This window comes from Heteronotia binoei, chromosome 2 (assembly GCF_032191835.1).
Source record: "Heteronotia binoei isolate CCM8104 ecotype False Entrance Well chromosome 2, APGP_CSIRO_Hbin_v1, whole genome shotgun sequence".
Lineage (NCBI taxonomy): Eukaryota > Metazoa > Chordata > Lepidosauria > Squamata > Gekkonidae > Heteronotia > Heteronotia binoei.
The window spans coordinates 40142218-40157173 of NC_083224.1; the positions used below are offsets into that span (position 1 = coordinate 40142218).

The window sequence follows — 14956 nt, forward strand, 5'->3', positions numbered from 1 at the left end:
TTTACACAATTATTTCTTGCTTCCACATTCTTGCAGCCCTCTATATAGTCTATCCCATTTTATCTTTGGCTGTTTGTTGCAACTCTCCATTCAACAGGGCTGACAGTATATCTAACTCTGCAGGGTGTTGCAGCTTTAAAAACAAAAGAACATGTAGTGGTATGGGTTTCTTATTGTTGATTTAATCACAGTTTGTCATTTTAAAAATTATGACCATTGTTTTTATAATAGTCCTGTTGTATCTTTCCATGTTTGTGACACGTTTATCTGTTTTCTGCTTATTGGCTTCCAGTACTTGAGAAGAGTGAGTTCAAAGACGAGTCTCAGTATTTCCGCTTTCATGCCGATGAGGAGATGGAAGGTACAAGTTCCAAGAGCAAGCCGTTACGAAATGACTTCAAGCTTATTGAAAACATCTTGGCCAAGAGCTTGCTAGTAAGTGAATGACACACTGATTTCATGGCCCAAAATGTTTATCGTTATGCAAGTGTGGAGAAGCAAGGACTCTTGGGGGAAGAAGTGGGTGTCTTCAGACATGCTATACCCCCCCACCCAGTGCCAGTGAAGGTCAAGCCACCCAGTTTTATGTAGAGACAGCTGTTTCCTACTTACTGCAGAAGTGTCATTGGGTGCAGGAAATTCACAGATGCCTCCCCCCACACCCCCAGTGACCTCTGTTCCATGATTGGGGAAGGCAATGGCAAACCCCCCTCCCCCAACAAAACCCTTCAGAATCCTTGGCCAAACTGGTCCAGAGAAAATTGCTTCCTGACTCCAAAGTGGCAATCAGCATTTCCCTAGACATGTAAGAAAGGGCCACGAGAACTAAGCACTGATGCAACCCTTCCTGCTCTCCCTCTCATGATCTACCTAAGTTAACAGAATCAATATTGCTGTCATTAGCCATCTAAAAAAGTAAAGGTAGTCCCCTATGCAAGCACCAGTCGTTTCTGACCCTGGGGTGATGTTGCTTTCACAACGTTTCCACGGCAGACTTTTTACAGAGTGGTTTGCCATTGCCTTCCCCAATCATCTACACTTTACCCCCAGCAGGCTGGGTACTCATTTTACTGACCTCAGAAGGATGGATGGCTGAGTCAACCTGGAGCCAGCTACCTGAACCCAGCTTCTGCCGGGATCGAACTCAGGTCATGAGCAGAGAGCTCAGACTGCAGTACTGCAGCTTGACCACTCTGTGCCATGGGGATACCATTAGCCATTTAGCCTCTGCTTAAAAACCTGCAAAGAAGGAGAGCCCACCACCTTTTAAGGAAGCCTGGAAGCCAAGGAAGGGATGGCATAATTTCTTTCTAAATAAATACAGATGAAAATGAAATCAAGAGAGGTGTTCCTGCCCCCTTTTGACTCCAGCTTGAGAATCAAACCTGCTTTTAATATTTATTGTTGGATCCTAGCTTGGGTTTCTTAGTCATTCTAGAATGTGGCATACTGTTCCATGCAATTTTCTGCAGAGTAAGTACTCAGGTCTAAGAAATGGCAAAAAACAATGTTAGTCCATGCATAAATCCAGAAAATGAAACAGAATCATGAAATACGTTTTATCAAGGCCAACCCAAATGTGCAACCATCCGAGTTCTATCATCAGGCAGGTGTTGCAAGAATTAAAGGGAGGGATAAGTTTTCCAGGCCCAGATTTTAAGACCTTCTCTTTCTAGCCTTTCATGTTGGATGCTGGCAGACTCAATATTTTATTACTCTGTGTGTTAAATTACAACAATTACATTCTGGAAAGAAAGAATCAGGAGAGATAGCCGTGTTGGTCTGAAGCAGCAGAACAAGGTTACAAGCCTTCCTGTGTACACACACTTCTTCAAATCTGAAGATGTTTGTATGCACACAAAAGCTTATACTTTGAATCAAAATTTGTTGGTCTTAAAAGTGTCACTAGACTTAAACTTTGTTGTTCTGAGAAGAAGAAACAAATGATGGAGGGTCACTTGGGGAAAAAAACAAAGTACAGTCTAAGCTGATTGATTTCAGTGGACACAGACTGGACTAACTCTGTGTCTAAGTTATGTGATTGACATCTAGCTTCAATACTCAGTGAAGTAGAAGGACAAAGCTGAACTATTACACATCTTTCCATTTGGTACTGCCTTAATATCAGAGTGCCATAAGATTAGGGCATTCATATTATTCAAATCAATGAGCACAAAATAAACATTCAGTGGACTGGGGTGGGGGGGCAGGGTTTGCAGTTTCCAGCAATCGTCCTTCCCATTGCAGAGCCCTGCTTTTTTACTCATGTAGTTCCTGAAGGACCACTGACTTCCAGAGTAAATTTGGGAGGCTCAGAGGACTGCAGTGGGGTGTGTGTCCTGTTTCACAAGGTAAACTTCAATAGGCAGATCTTTTGGATACAAACCTTTGCGATCAGACCAGTTTGTGTGAACATATTCTGAAACGAAGAATTAATTCTAGAATGCAGTTATTCTAAATGTCCTTTCCAGAAAAGGTCAATTGGTGTAGATAGAACCTATAATGGATCTGAATTGGCTTTATTGTTTCCAAAACTTCAAAAAGACACACATTATTATTATGGTTGTTGTTGCTATTATGATTAGATTTCAAAAATCACTTTTGGATCTAATTCCTACAGCCTAGTCTGGTGATTTATATACTATGATCTTGATTCTGTAAACTATTACTCTTTTCTTTTGAACTTTTGAGCTGATTTCTCTTGGTAAGTCTTCATCACTGCCGTCTGTCTTCAAGAAGTTGCTTCTTGATAACAGGCCAAAGTTTGTACCACTCTCATCACTGACTGAATGTAAGAGCAGGGAGAGTGCTCAGGTCAGCCTGAACTGAAACAGCATGCTAGGAAAGAATCCAAAAGCCCATTAAGGGGGGAAATTGTTTCCCTGTGAGATGGCTTCAGCTGCCCCTGACTTGCTGTATTTCCTTTTCGTGCAGCAGGCACATAAGTCAGCATTTCTTAACTATGCCGATTATAACAACAACAAAAAGCTACATGCCGCTAAGTCCACTGAAGTTTATGGATTAGAAGCAGGCTTGCTAGCCCAGCCCGCAATAGGGGCATGGGGTCTTCTGTCCCGGCACTTATTTCCCACTGCTGCCTGAAGGGGCGGCAAGAGAATATGCTCTGTGGTTGGAAGCCATGATGAAGTCTAGATATTGAATATTATATTTTCAGGAATACACCTAAGATACATATAGTACAATAGAAAAACAATTCATGATTGGCTGTAAGTCTCTATTGAGAATAATGTATAAGATAGCCTTAAACAGGACAAAACAGCTAAAGTTCTTGTGTTTCTGGTCCAGAATACTACCTTATGTTGCATTATCTGTACTTTGTCAGGCCTTTAAACTAGAGTAAAGGTAGATTGCCTTACCCTGGTGGGTTTTGAAATGCATTGTGTGCTTTTGCAACATATGCCACATTGCATAAGGCTAAACTCAACAGCCTCTCTGTATTCCCCATGGTCTTTTATCTCTCTTCCTGACCTTGCACACGAAGGATAAAACAGCCGATATTTTCTGCCAAATGAAATGTATGGATGCCAAAGGAAAATTATTCCAGTGTGAGGAAAACATTCTTCAAACACATACTTAATTTCATTTGCTTATGAAATTGTTTCTGCTCATGATAATAGATCCTGACCTGCTAAGAAAAAAAAAAATACACACAGAATTCTCTGCCATCTAATTGAGAATTAAACCTCAGGCCTACATCCAGATGCTAAAAATTGTAGCAGCGTCCCAATTTTTCTTTCGTAATTTGTAACTGATGGACTTTTTAGATCTAGGGATGAGGCTTGATGGGTGGATGGTTCCTGGAAGTTTCCTGCTGAAAGAAAAAAAGCCAAGATGTCTATAGAGCTGGCAATCTCCAAAATATCTATGAGAAGTTGAACCCATGTTATGCTGCACTTCTCTCTGTTGAATAGGGACTTCTACAGTACTTTTCTATGCCACATTTTAATTCTAATAACTGGATGTTTTCTCCAAGTTTTAAATATATTTATGCCCATGAACATGTTTCTTCTGCTCCAGCAAGGAAGATCCACATGTGAAAATGGGTTCTTGCACATGCTGGCAATGCAGATGGGCACCTGAGTTGACATCTGCCTTTTCTGCAAGGTTGTTCATCTGGGCCCTGTTAACCTTTGGAAGTAAATGGAGAGCACAGCCTCAGCTATGGCCACAATAGCTCTTGCACAGAGACTGTTTACAGATAGCCAGTGCCAGCCCTGGGGCGCATGGTGCCCCAGGCAGCCTCCCTGCCCAGCGCCCCCCCTCCGCCGCCCTCCCTCTGCTGCGCTCCATTATGCACCCCCCCAAGCTTGCTGCAATGAGGCTGGGCCCTACTAGCTTCATGGCAGCCATGTTTTTTTGAAGCCAGCACGGGAGGAGCCTTCTCCCCCCTCCTTTCCGGAACCGGAAGTGAGGGGGAGTGAAGCCTCCTCCAGCGCTGGCTTCAAAAAACACATGGCTGCTTCAAAGCCAGTAGGGCTTTGAGGCAGTGGCAGTGGCAATGGTGGGGGGGGGGGGGGGAGAGGCAAACTAGGCGATTGTGTCGGGCACCAGGAGGGGGGAAGCCCAATTCGGTGCCCCCCTCCCGGTGCCCTAGGCAACCGCCTAGTTTGCCTAGTGGGTGAGCCAGCCTTGCATATAGCTAAATAAAACACAAATACAGTGACACCATGAAAATGAACATTTCTATCAAGATGAGCTTTTGTGGGTCACACAGCCCACTTTGTCAGACAGCTATGTAAAGGAGAATCATACTTGGAAATCTTATGGGGAAGGTTTTGAGGCAAGGAGCCAAGGCTCGGTGTGAATTGCCCCATGAGCCTTTCAAGTTTAAATTGCAGTGTGAGGGGGAATGGGAGGAACTGATGTAGAAAGGCTACGTGTGAGTCCCATCATATAGCTAGGACTGGTTTGGCCTCTTGGGATTCTGAGTCTGGAAATACTGTGCCCAGTGTTTCTGCTGCAGGGAGGAGATGGATAGATACCATATATGTATCACACTCCTTCAAGGAATATAGGAATGCCCCATTTTATCTTCATTAACAATCTTGTGCAAAAGATGAAGCTGAAACAGAAAGGCTTTTGGCAAGGCATCCCATTTTGCTTCATGGCTGAGCATGGGTTTGAATTCCTGTTCCTCTTGGTCAGAGTCTAAAACAGGGGTCGCCAAAGAACCACATAGAATAAATAGATGTTTAAGAGCAGCAAGACATGTATAATAGATGTTTTGAGAACTGCAAGTTTTGAATGTCAGATGTTTGAGAGCTGCAAGGAAGGCAGGCAGGCAGGCAAATGGATGGGGGGAGGGAGGTGGAGGTGGAAAGAAAGCAACTTGAACTTTTGAGCCAGTTTGGTGTAGTGGTTAAGTGCGTGGACTCTTATCTGGGAGAACTGAGTTTGATTCCCCACTCCTCCACTTGCACCTGCTGGAATGGCCTTGGGTTAGCCATAGCTCTGGCAGAGGTTGTCCTTGAAAGGGCAGCTGCTGTGAGAGCCCTCTCAGCCCCACCCACCTCACAGGTTGTCTGTTGTGGGGGGAGAAGATATAGGAAATTGTAAGCCGCTCTGAGTCTCTGATTCAGAGAGAAGGGCGGGGTATAAATCTGCAATTCTTCTTCTTCTTAAATGCATCCTCCAAGCTGCCAGCTGGCTTGGCTTGGAGAAGTGTTTTCAAAAGACAAATGTCTTCTCCAAGCTGGCCAACCAGATGGTGGGGGCTTCGAAAGCTGCATAATATGTGTGAAAGAGCTTCTCAGCTACAGTTTGGCCACCCCTAGCTCTCTGCTCACAACCTGAGTTCAATCCTGGCGGAAGCTGGGTTCAGGTAGCCAGCTCAACTCAGCCTTCCATCCTTCCGTGGTCAGTAAAATGAGTACCCAGTTTGCTGGGGGGAAAGTGTAGATGACTGGGGAAGGCAACGGCAAACCACCCCGTAAAAAAAAAAGTCTGCTGTGAAAACGTCGTGATGTGATGGCGCCCCAGTCAGAAATGACTGGTGCTTGCACAGGGGACTACTTTTACCTTTTTTTTAGTCTAAAAGATGAACAAAACTCATATCAGAGGAAAAAAATTACCTTTCCTGGCCACTTCCCCCTATTTCTTGGTTGAAAAAATGCTGCTATTTCCCCACAATGCAAGCAATAGTGGGTTAATAGATTTTACAAAGAGTGAGTTTGGTCAAACAGACTGTGCTGTGACTCACTTTCCATTCTGGTGACCTGGAGGCAGGCATGTTTTTCAGTGAATCAAGCAAAGTTGTTTGGTGGGAAATAAAAGAGAGAAGCAGAGCTCCGCAGACTGTTTTTCAATAATAAGCTGCTCAGGGAGGACTGCCAGCCTCCACATGGGACTTCAAGATATCCTAGAGATTACAGCTGATCTCCAGACTAGAAAGCGGTTCCTTTGGTGAAAATAGCTACTTTGGACACTGCGGCATTATGCCTTACTGAGATCCCTCCCCTCTCCAAGTTCCACCATCCCCAGGCTCCACTCCCAAATCTTTAGGAATTTCCCAACCCAAAGTTGGCAAGGCTATATTAAGATAAGGTGTGGGGAGAAAGAACACCAGCCGTATAAGGCCAACTGGGATCTTTCTGGCTTCTCACATCATCTGATCCCCATAGGGCTGAAAGCAGCAATACACCTCTCAGCCACGTGCAGTTCTAGTGCAAGCAAGTTCAGGATAGGAGTCCCCTCTGCTCACAAGCTTCCATGGAGGTTCAAGGGCAGGGATGGAATTCTAGCAGGAGCTCCTTTGCATATTAGGCCACACACCCCTTATGTAGTCAATCCTCCAAAAGCTTTCAAGGTTCTTTTTTTGTAAACTCTTGGAGGATTGGCTACATCAGGTGTGTGGCCTAATATTCAAAGGAGCTCCTGCTAGAATTCCACCCCTGTTCAAGGGCATTGTTGAGTTCTGAGTTTTCTGGTATGTTATGCGTGCACACAGAAGTGCATACCTTAAATAAAACTTTGTTGGTCTTAAAGCTGCCACTGGACTCAAACTTTGTTCTACTGCTTCAGACCAACATGGCTGCCCATCTGAATCTAACTCTGCTTCTATAATAGATCTGAGGAATAAAACTTCATTAGTCTTAAAGGTGCCACTGGGCTCTTAACTTTGTTCTATTGCTTCTGAAATGTTTATCATATATTTTGAAAGGCGAGTGATTCACCAGTTTAGTTCACTGGGATTAGAAGGGTGTAGCCCTGCCTGGGATTCCTCTGTAAGATTCTTTTAATAGCATATGAAGATTCCTATCCATCCCAATCTTTAAGAGACAGGATGGATAAATACAGAGCTTTCACATTCTTTTGGTGAAACTGGGTAGCTTTACACACCCTGATAACACTGCGGGTGCCCCATTTACTTTATTTTTGAATGCAAAGAGAGGTTAAAAGCAAAGTCCCTGCTGTTTTCCACAAAGCTGTTTCAAATTGCAGTGAATCATCAATAAACACTACAAAAAAAGAGTGCTTTGCTGCGTTAAACTTCTCAAGGGTTAAGGTTTCCTCGGGTGGGGGTGGGGCTTCCTTATGTGACTCCAGCTGAATTGTAAAAGTTAATTACACCGTTTGCTGTCCTGCAGCTTCTCCAGTGGAGAAAGGGAAAGTCCGAAAGCCCCAGTCTCTGTCCTGGTTGCAATTGGTCACAGAACTTACAGGGCCATAAAGTATTATGTGTGCTAGAGGATGTATCGCTGGCCTCTTGTTAAATGAGCAAGGTCAAGGCTTTTTTTGAGCAGGAACATACAGGAATGCAGTTCTGGCTGGCTTGGCATCAAGGGGAGTGGCCTAATATGCAAATCAGTTCCTGGTGGGAATTTTTTTAAATAAAAAAAGCCCTAATTAAGCTTTACTAGGGAGGTGCTGAGTTCCAAGGAACTCTGTGTACTCGACATCATTGTGTGAGCCATTGTTCCCTTCTGTGTGCCATTGTTCCCAGTCCCAAAGTGTTTTGTTCAGAGGATCCAGTTTCAGTAGCAACCTTGCTAAGCATTTCCCCTTAATTGCTCCATCTTCAATAGGCATTCCCTCCACTTATGGCCTAAGCATCACTGCTTGTATATTCCAGTTCCTGCAGGGAAGAAGGCCCAGTTTCTTGAATCTTGCGCATATGATGAAATGCAGCAGCAAAAGGAAGCTGATGAGCTAATCATGCTCCTTTGAACCACATCAGGTTCAGTGTAAAAGAAGCTGGAGCACCTACTTTGCCTGTGCGTTTTTTCATAATTTCCTGGCAGACTATAATGAAAGGACCCTTTGATTTAAAATGTTAAGCTGTACTAACGTGATAGTGGTTAAGAATGTCAGGCTAGTATCTGGAAGATCCAAGTTCAAATCCCTACTCATGCCATGGAAGTTTGCTGGGTGACCTTGGGTCAGTCACACTCTCTTAGCCTACCTTACCTTAAAGAGTTGTTGTGAGGACAGAAAAGAAGAAGGGAGAAAGATGTAAGCTTCTTTAGGTCCCCATTGGGGTGAAAGGTAGATTATAAATTAAATAAATGGTTCTGCTTGTGAGGGCTCAGTTACAGGCTGAACATTTTTAGAAATTTTGAAGCCATGGGTTGTTTCAAAGGTGTGGGGGGTTTTTTGGGGGGGGGGAGGGAGGAAATTGAAATTATTCAACACTTGTTTCAAACTAAAGTTGTTATATTGCTTTAAGCAATATAAAATGCAAAAATTATCTTACCTAAGCATATAAAACTATGCTGTTTAGCACAGTAGTATACATGGCTGACAGTGCGATCCTAAGCAAATGTACACACTTCTAAGCTTAAGATTCTGCTCAGATTTTTACAAGCAAAATTGTGACTACAGAAGGAGAGAGCACTCCAAATGGGTATATTCTGAGTAAACTGTAACACATATGCCTTATTTTTTGCATCCCAAGAGAAAGAACTAAAACCAGCTGAAACTAGAAAACACGTGTTGTAGTAAACAAAGGGAAGTGTATTATTTATTACATAGTTACGTATTTGGACAATTCATATGCTGCCTCTCTAGACCTGCTCAGCAGAAACTGCCTCATACTATCCCAAGTCTAGCAGCATATTTTGATGTGAAGTTAAACTCGTAACACTGAAAAGACCGCACTCTTCAATTGTTAGGATTGCCAGCTCTGGGTGGGGAAATACCTGGAAATCTGGGAGATGAAGCCTGAGGAGGATGGGAGGAGGAGAGAGGAAAGACTTCAGTGCCATAGAATTCAGCTTCCAAAGCATGTCACTGCTGAAAAGTCTGTGGTTTCTTTTTCTTACTTTAATATCAATAAAGAAGGGATTTGAAGCAGATCCTCTTGGGGATTTTTTTTTTCTTTTCAAACCTCTGGCTAGAATTGCATTTGGCTTGGTAGATGGTCCTACCATTCAATAACTCAGCATGTGACAGGACCACACACACACACACACACACACATGATCACACATGAAGCTGCCTTATACTGAATCAAACCCTTGATCCATAAAGGTTGGTATTGTCTGCTCAGACTGGCAGCAGCTCTCCAGGATCTCAGGCAGAGGTCTTTTATATCCAATATCATATTGTGCTTTTAACTGGAAATGTCACAGAGCTTGCATGTTCCTATATAAAGCAGTGTTTCATTTATTATAGAAAGGCGAAGCTGTGTCACAGTGCTAGGGCATCTGCTTGGCATGCAGAAGGTCCCAGGTTCAAGCCCTGCTATCTCCAGATAAAACAATCAGATAGCAAGTGATGTGAAAGGTCTCATCCTGAGCCACTACCAATCTGCATAGAAGAATAGAGGACTGGCAGAGAGCCACTCTGACCTTCATGTGTCATCCAGTGAGCTTCCGTGCCAAGTGAGGGTTCAAACATGTGTCTCTGACACTTGAGCCTGTACAACCCACTGGCTCTTTAGTGTTCTTCTCTTGTGCTCTGTCTTTACTATTACTAATTTGGTGTAGTGGTTAAGAGAGGCAGACTCTAATCTGGAGAAACAAGTTTGATTCCCCACTCCTCCGCAGGCAGCCAGCTGGGTGACCTTGGGTCAGTTGCAAGTTTCCTCAGAGCTGTTCTCTCCAGAGCAATTCCCTCAGAGATCTCTCAGCCCCACCTACTTCAAACAGTGTCTCTTGTAGGGAGAGGAAACGAAGGAGATTGTAGGCCGGTCTGAGACTCTAAGTGCAGGGTATAAATCTAATTCTTCTTCTTCCAGCAATGAAGATCCTGTGAATTTAGGGGGAGGTATTTGTGAGTTTCCTGCATTGTGCAGGGGGTTGAACCCTGGAGGTCCCTTCCAGCTCTATGATTCTCCTCTTTCTGCTGTTCTTCCTCCTCCTTCACTACCACCACCTTGTGCCTCATCTTTACTATTCCATCTCACATTTTATGCAACAAAATTGTAAACACAACAAATTAAATCCAAAATTGTAAGCACAACTCCTGACTACCACTAGCATGTATAGTATATTCTTGCTTAAGCTGATAGCATGGCAAGTCAGTTGACTGCTTTGCCGTTCAATGCAAAGTGCACCCTCCTGAATTACCCTCAGAGAAACCTTTGATGCTGTTGGCATTCGTTTCTGTGCATGTGGTGTCACTTAACTAGTACTGCAAACTCAGCCATGGTGCCACGAGCTCAAAAAGAGAACGGTCCAGTTGTTTGCCTTCTAGCTTTTTGAATTTGGGTCACCTGTTCATACTTTATGACTATATAATGTAGTGGGGAAATAAAGCAAACAGCATTTTGATTTAAATGGATATGGGGTGGGGATGAAGAGAAGCTATTGAACCAGGGACCAATTACTGTAAAACGCAGGACTTGCAAGGTTCTCAAAGATGTTCTTTCCCTCCCAGGTTTTGCCAGAAGAGGAGGACTACGGCTTTGACATAGAAGAAAAGAACAAAGTGCTCGTGGTGAAGTCTGTTCGACGGGGATCACATGCAGAGGTGAAACTTTCTGACATCTGTGAATGCTTCCCTTTTAGCCTGAGAAAGGGGAGCAAATCCTTTGAAAGGGCCCCGAAATAACACACATAAGCTCATTTTAATGACAGCAAGTAGGAAATTGAGGATCTTTTTTTTTTTTTGGTGGTTCCTCTCACAATAAACCGCCTTTGTGCATTGATAGGTTTTTGGCTCCTTTCTAACCACATTCTTGCAGGGTAATTCCATTAAGTGATAAGGCAGCAGGGCCTCCCCCTCCCCCAACCCCCAGACGATGGCAGGCCTCACACTATGTTGCAAGATGTGAAATGCAAGGCAGGGAGGCTGCATGGAGACTAGTGTCAAATAACATGCATATGGGGCAAAAGAGCCCTGAATCAGCTGAAAGTTGCAACCTTTTGTGTAGCAACAGCAGGACTTGCACTGTCCAGGTGACCTTTTTGTTGGGAGGGTGGGTAATTAACACAGCAAAGGTGCACGACCTGATGAAGGTGTAGATAAATCTTTATTGAGGAACTAATATATTGAGGAGAACAATATTCGAGTCCAGTGGCACCTTTAAGCCCAACAATATTTTAGTCTAAGTTATAAGCTTTCTTGTGCACGCACACTTCTTCAGAGGAGAGACAGGAATACTGTCCTAACAAATCACTGGCTGAGAGAGAGTAAGTGTGGAACTTCTGAGAAGAAGCAGGATATTGCTTTAAGCAGGACTTTTTATGTAGAAAAAGCCCAGCAGGAACTCATTTGTATATTAGGCCACACCTTCAATCTCACCATTGTTTCACACGGCTTTTTGTAGACGAAGCCCAGCAGGGACACATTTGCATATTAGGCCACACACCCTGATTCCAAACCAGCCAGGACTGCATTCCTGTTCGTTCCTGCTCAAAAAAAGCCCTGTCTTTAAGAGTAGCAATGTGGAGACAGACAAGGAAGAGAAGGTGCTGACCTCACTATCCTATCTAATTATCTCCTTGCTGCTCCTTGCAAAGTCTTCTTCTCTTCTTTGTGCACCAGACATTGCCTGTTCCACCACCTTTAATAGTGATCTGGGCAGTAGTGGTTAAAGGCAATCTGATCACCCTGCTTCAACCTGCCAAGCAGGGCTCAATTTAAGGGACAGGAAAGCTGCCTAGGATCTAGTGATGGCTGCAAGCGCAGGCAGCTTTCAAATTATAAGTCTGTCAGTGTCTGCCAGCTGTGGTGACTCAAGGGAACCTCCACATTCGGAGACAGTAACATCTGAATATCAATGCTAGGAAGCAATGTCAGGGGAAGGCCTCAGCCTCTGTTGTTGGCCCTCCACGGGAACTGATTGGCTCCTGTGTGAAAAAAGAATGATGGACCGCTGATCTGATCCATCAGGATTCGTCTTCTGTTCTTAAGCCTAGTTGTGGCCCTGACTTCCGGTCTATGGCGGGCTGAGAAGGACGCGTCTACTCCCTGCTCCGGTAAAGTTTAAAGCTTTCTCCAGCTGTACTGCCCGAAAAGAAAACATTGAACTTTTTTGCTCACAGTTTACAAGTGATGAATTGCTTAAGTGCCTAGTTGCGCTTATCTGGTGATTTATAGCCGCCTGGCAACCTGTTTAAGTCGCGAGCTGTTAAATTTCCTCTGGTGCTTCTGTGCTCCTGTGTTCTGAGCTGGCCGTTTGTGCTGTTTGACTCGTCCTTCTTGGAGTTAAGACCCAGTGAGGTGGCTGTTTCTGTTTCTGTTTCTGTTCTTGGTTTTGAGAAGAACTTGGAAAGAACTTGGAAAGGTGGCGTCTGGAACTAGGAGCGCAGCCAGAATGGGGAAAAACAACAAAGATAAGCCTGGGGAGGCGGCTGAAGCTCCTTCTGCTACACTTGACTCATTAGCGGCCATGTTAGAAACTATGCGGCAAGAACTCAAGCCTTTGAAAGATATACCAGTCTATATTACACAGCTTCGAACTGATATCAGAGAGTTAAAAATTGAACTTTCTGCTATGCAAGAAAAATTCCAGTCAGTGAGTGCCAAATGCATTGAAGTGGAGGAAAGACTTGCCACCCACGAGACATCATGCAATGAAAAAATTGCCTTATTAACTAGTCGGGTGGATCAATTTGACTCTGCACTGAGGCGCCGTTCTCTCAAGGTACTCGGGTTGATTGGTGTGGAGGCAAGAACCAACGCCGAGTGGGTAGACTTCATGGACCTTTTTTTCAGGCAAGTCTTCAAGTTGGACCAAGCATACCCCTTGGACATTGAAAAAGTAAATAGATTCTTCTCCCCCCATCGTGAGGGGGAGGGAATACAAGTTATTTCAGTCCAATTTCTCAAAATTGCAACCCGAGACGATATTTTGGCTAAGTTTCGACAGTATACTGCTAAGGAGCCTCTGTGCTGGGGGGCAAATGAACGGAAAATTATGATCTTTCCTGATTATGCAAAACATATTGTGGAGGCCAGGAAAAGATTCAAACTAGCGAAGGACATGGCTCGTCAGTTGCGACTGGAATACTATCTGGGCTTCCCAGCAGTCCTATCAATCACACATGCAGAAGAGACTAGGCGCTTCTCCAGTCCTAAAAAAGCAGAAAAGTACCTGCAACAGATTAAGGACCAGTCTTAACATGTCCTTAGTCTAACTAATGAGAGTATTAATTCATTTATTAATCTATTAATTATTTGAGTTTCTGAGTCTCTAGGGATTTGTTATTAAGTGTAAAAACTGTTATATGTGGAGGGCAAATGAATTAAATTAATTAAGCATTTAAGTTGCCGGTTGGGTAAAAGAAAATGGGTATTTATGAAAGCAGATTTCTAATTTAAAATGGAGTGTGGCAGAGCTAGTAGCGGGGAAATATATATATATATATGGTGTGAACTGTTTTTCTGTGTATGAGTTGGGCAGCAAAAACAGCTAAACAGCTGGAGGTTTTATAGATACCTCTCTAAGGGGGTAGGGAGTGGCAGAGATCCCGGAAGCACCCCATATAATCGGAAGTCTTTGGGAGTATCACAGGGGTGGGTCAGGGGTGGGGGGGAAAAACACACATGTATTAAACAAAATGAAATTGATAGGCTTAAACACTATATGGTTAGCTTTAAGTTCTAGAAATGGACAGAAACAAGAAAGAAGGCACTCATCTAATATTATAATCTATGGTATATACAAGATTAAGTTGAAAGTATTGTTTCTTTGTTTACATGTTTCATAATTAAGAATAAAGGTGATTTAAGATGGTAAAGATTCTAACGGTTAATATACATGGCGCTAGGACTACAAAAAAGAGAATGTTGCTCTGGCAAACGTGTAAGTCCATGGGTGTAGGGATAATATTTATTCAAGAAACCCATACCTTAAGTTCGGAATGTAGTTGGTTCTGTCAGGAGAAGGGAACTCAGGTTTTTTCCACCGATTATAATATTAATTCACGTGGCGTGGCAATTCTAATACGCAAGATTGCTAATGTGTCAGTTCAACAAGTCATCTCAGATCCAGAAGGAAGATATATTGTGTTGCATACTCATATGTATGGAAAAAAGGTTTTATTGATTTCAATATATGGTTCAAACCGTGATCAACCTGCTGTTCTTCATAAAATAGGAGAAAGTATCCAGAATATGGAGTGGGATGACATTGTTTTTGGTGGTGACTTCAACGTAACTATGGACCCGCTTCTGGATAGGAGCGACGCTAATATAAATAGACTCCCACAAGTTAGAGCAGTGTTGAGTGGCTATATGAAGGATTTGAGGTTGACTGATATATGGAGATTGTTACATCCTACACTCAGGGAATACACATTTTATTCAAGGGTTCATAACCTGATGTCTAGACTTGATTTCTTCTTGTTATCTCCCGATTTAATTTCAAAGGTGAATACTTGCGAGATAATCCATTCAACAATCTCTGACCACAATATGGTCCTGTTAGATATTCACTTGGCTCTCCAAGAAAAACCAAAAACAGCCTGGTGCTTTAATGCTACTTTGTTAGCGGATGACACATTTGTATCACAAATGCGAAGAGAAATCAGTGAGTTCTTTGAGATAA

At 43.3% G+C, this 14956-nt stretch overlaps 1 protein-coding gene across 3 annotated transcripts in view; it reads left to right on the top strand.

Moving 5' to 3' along the window:
- PREX1 (phosphatidylinositol-3,4,5-trisphosphate dependent Rac exchange factor 1) overlaps nucleotides 1-14956 on the top strand; it is a 346981-nt gene that overhangs the window by 247184 nt on the left and 84841 nt on the right. For all 3 annotated transcript variants that reach the window (XM_060230830.1, XM_060230833.1, XM_060230832.1), the window contains exons 16-17: nucleotides 293-435; nucleotides 10840-10932. In XM_060230830.1, the coding sequence (XP_060086813.1) occupies nucleotides 293-435; nucleotides 10840-10932 (236 nt within the window). The remainder of the gene's footprint in view (nucleotides 1-292; nucleotides 436-10839; nucleotides 10933-14956) is intronic.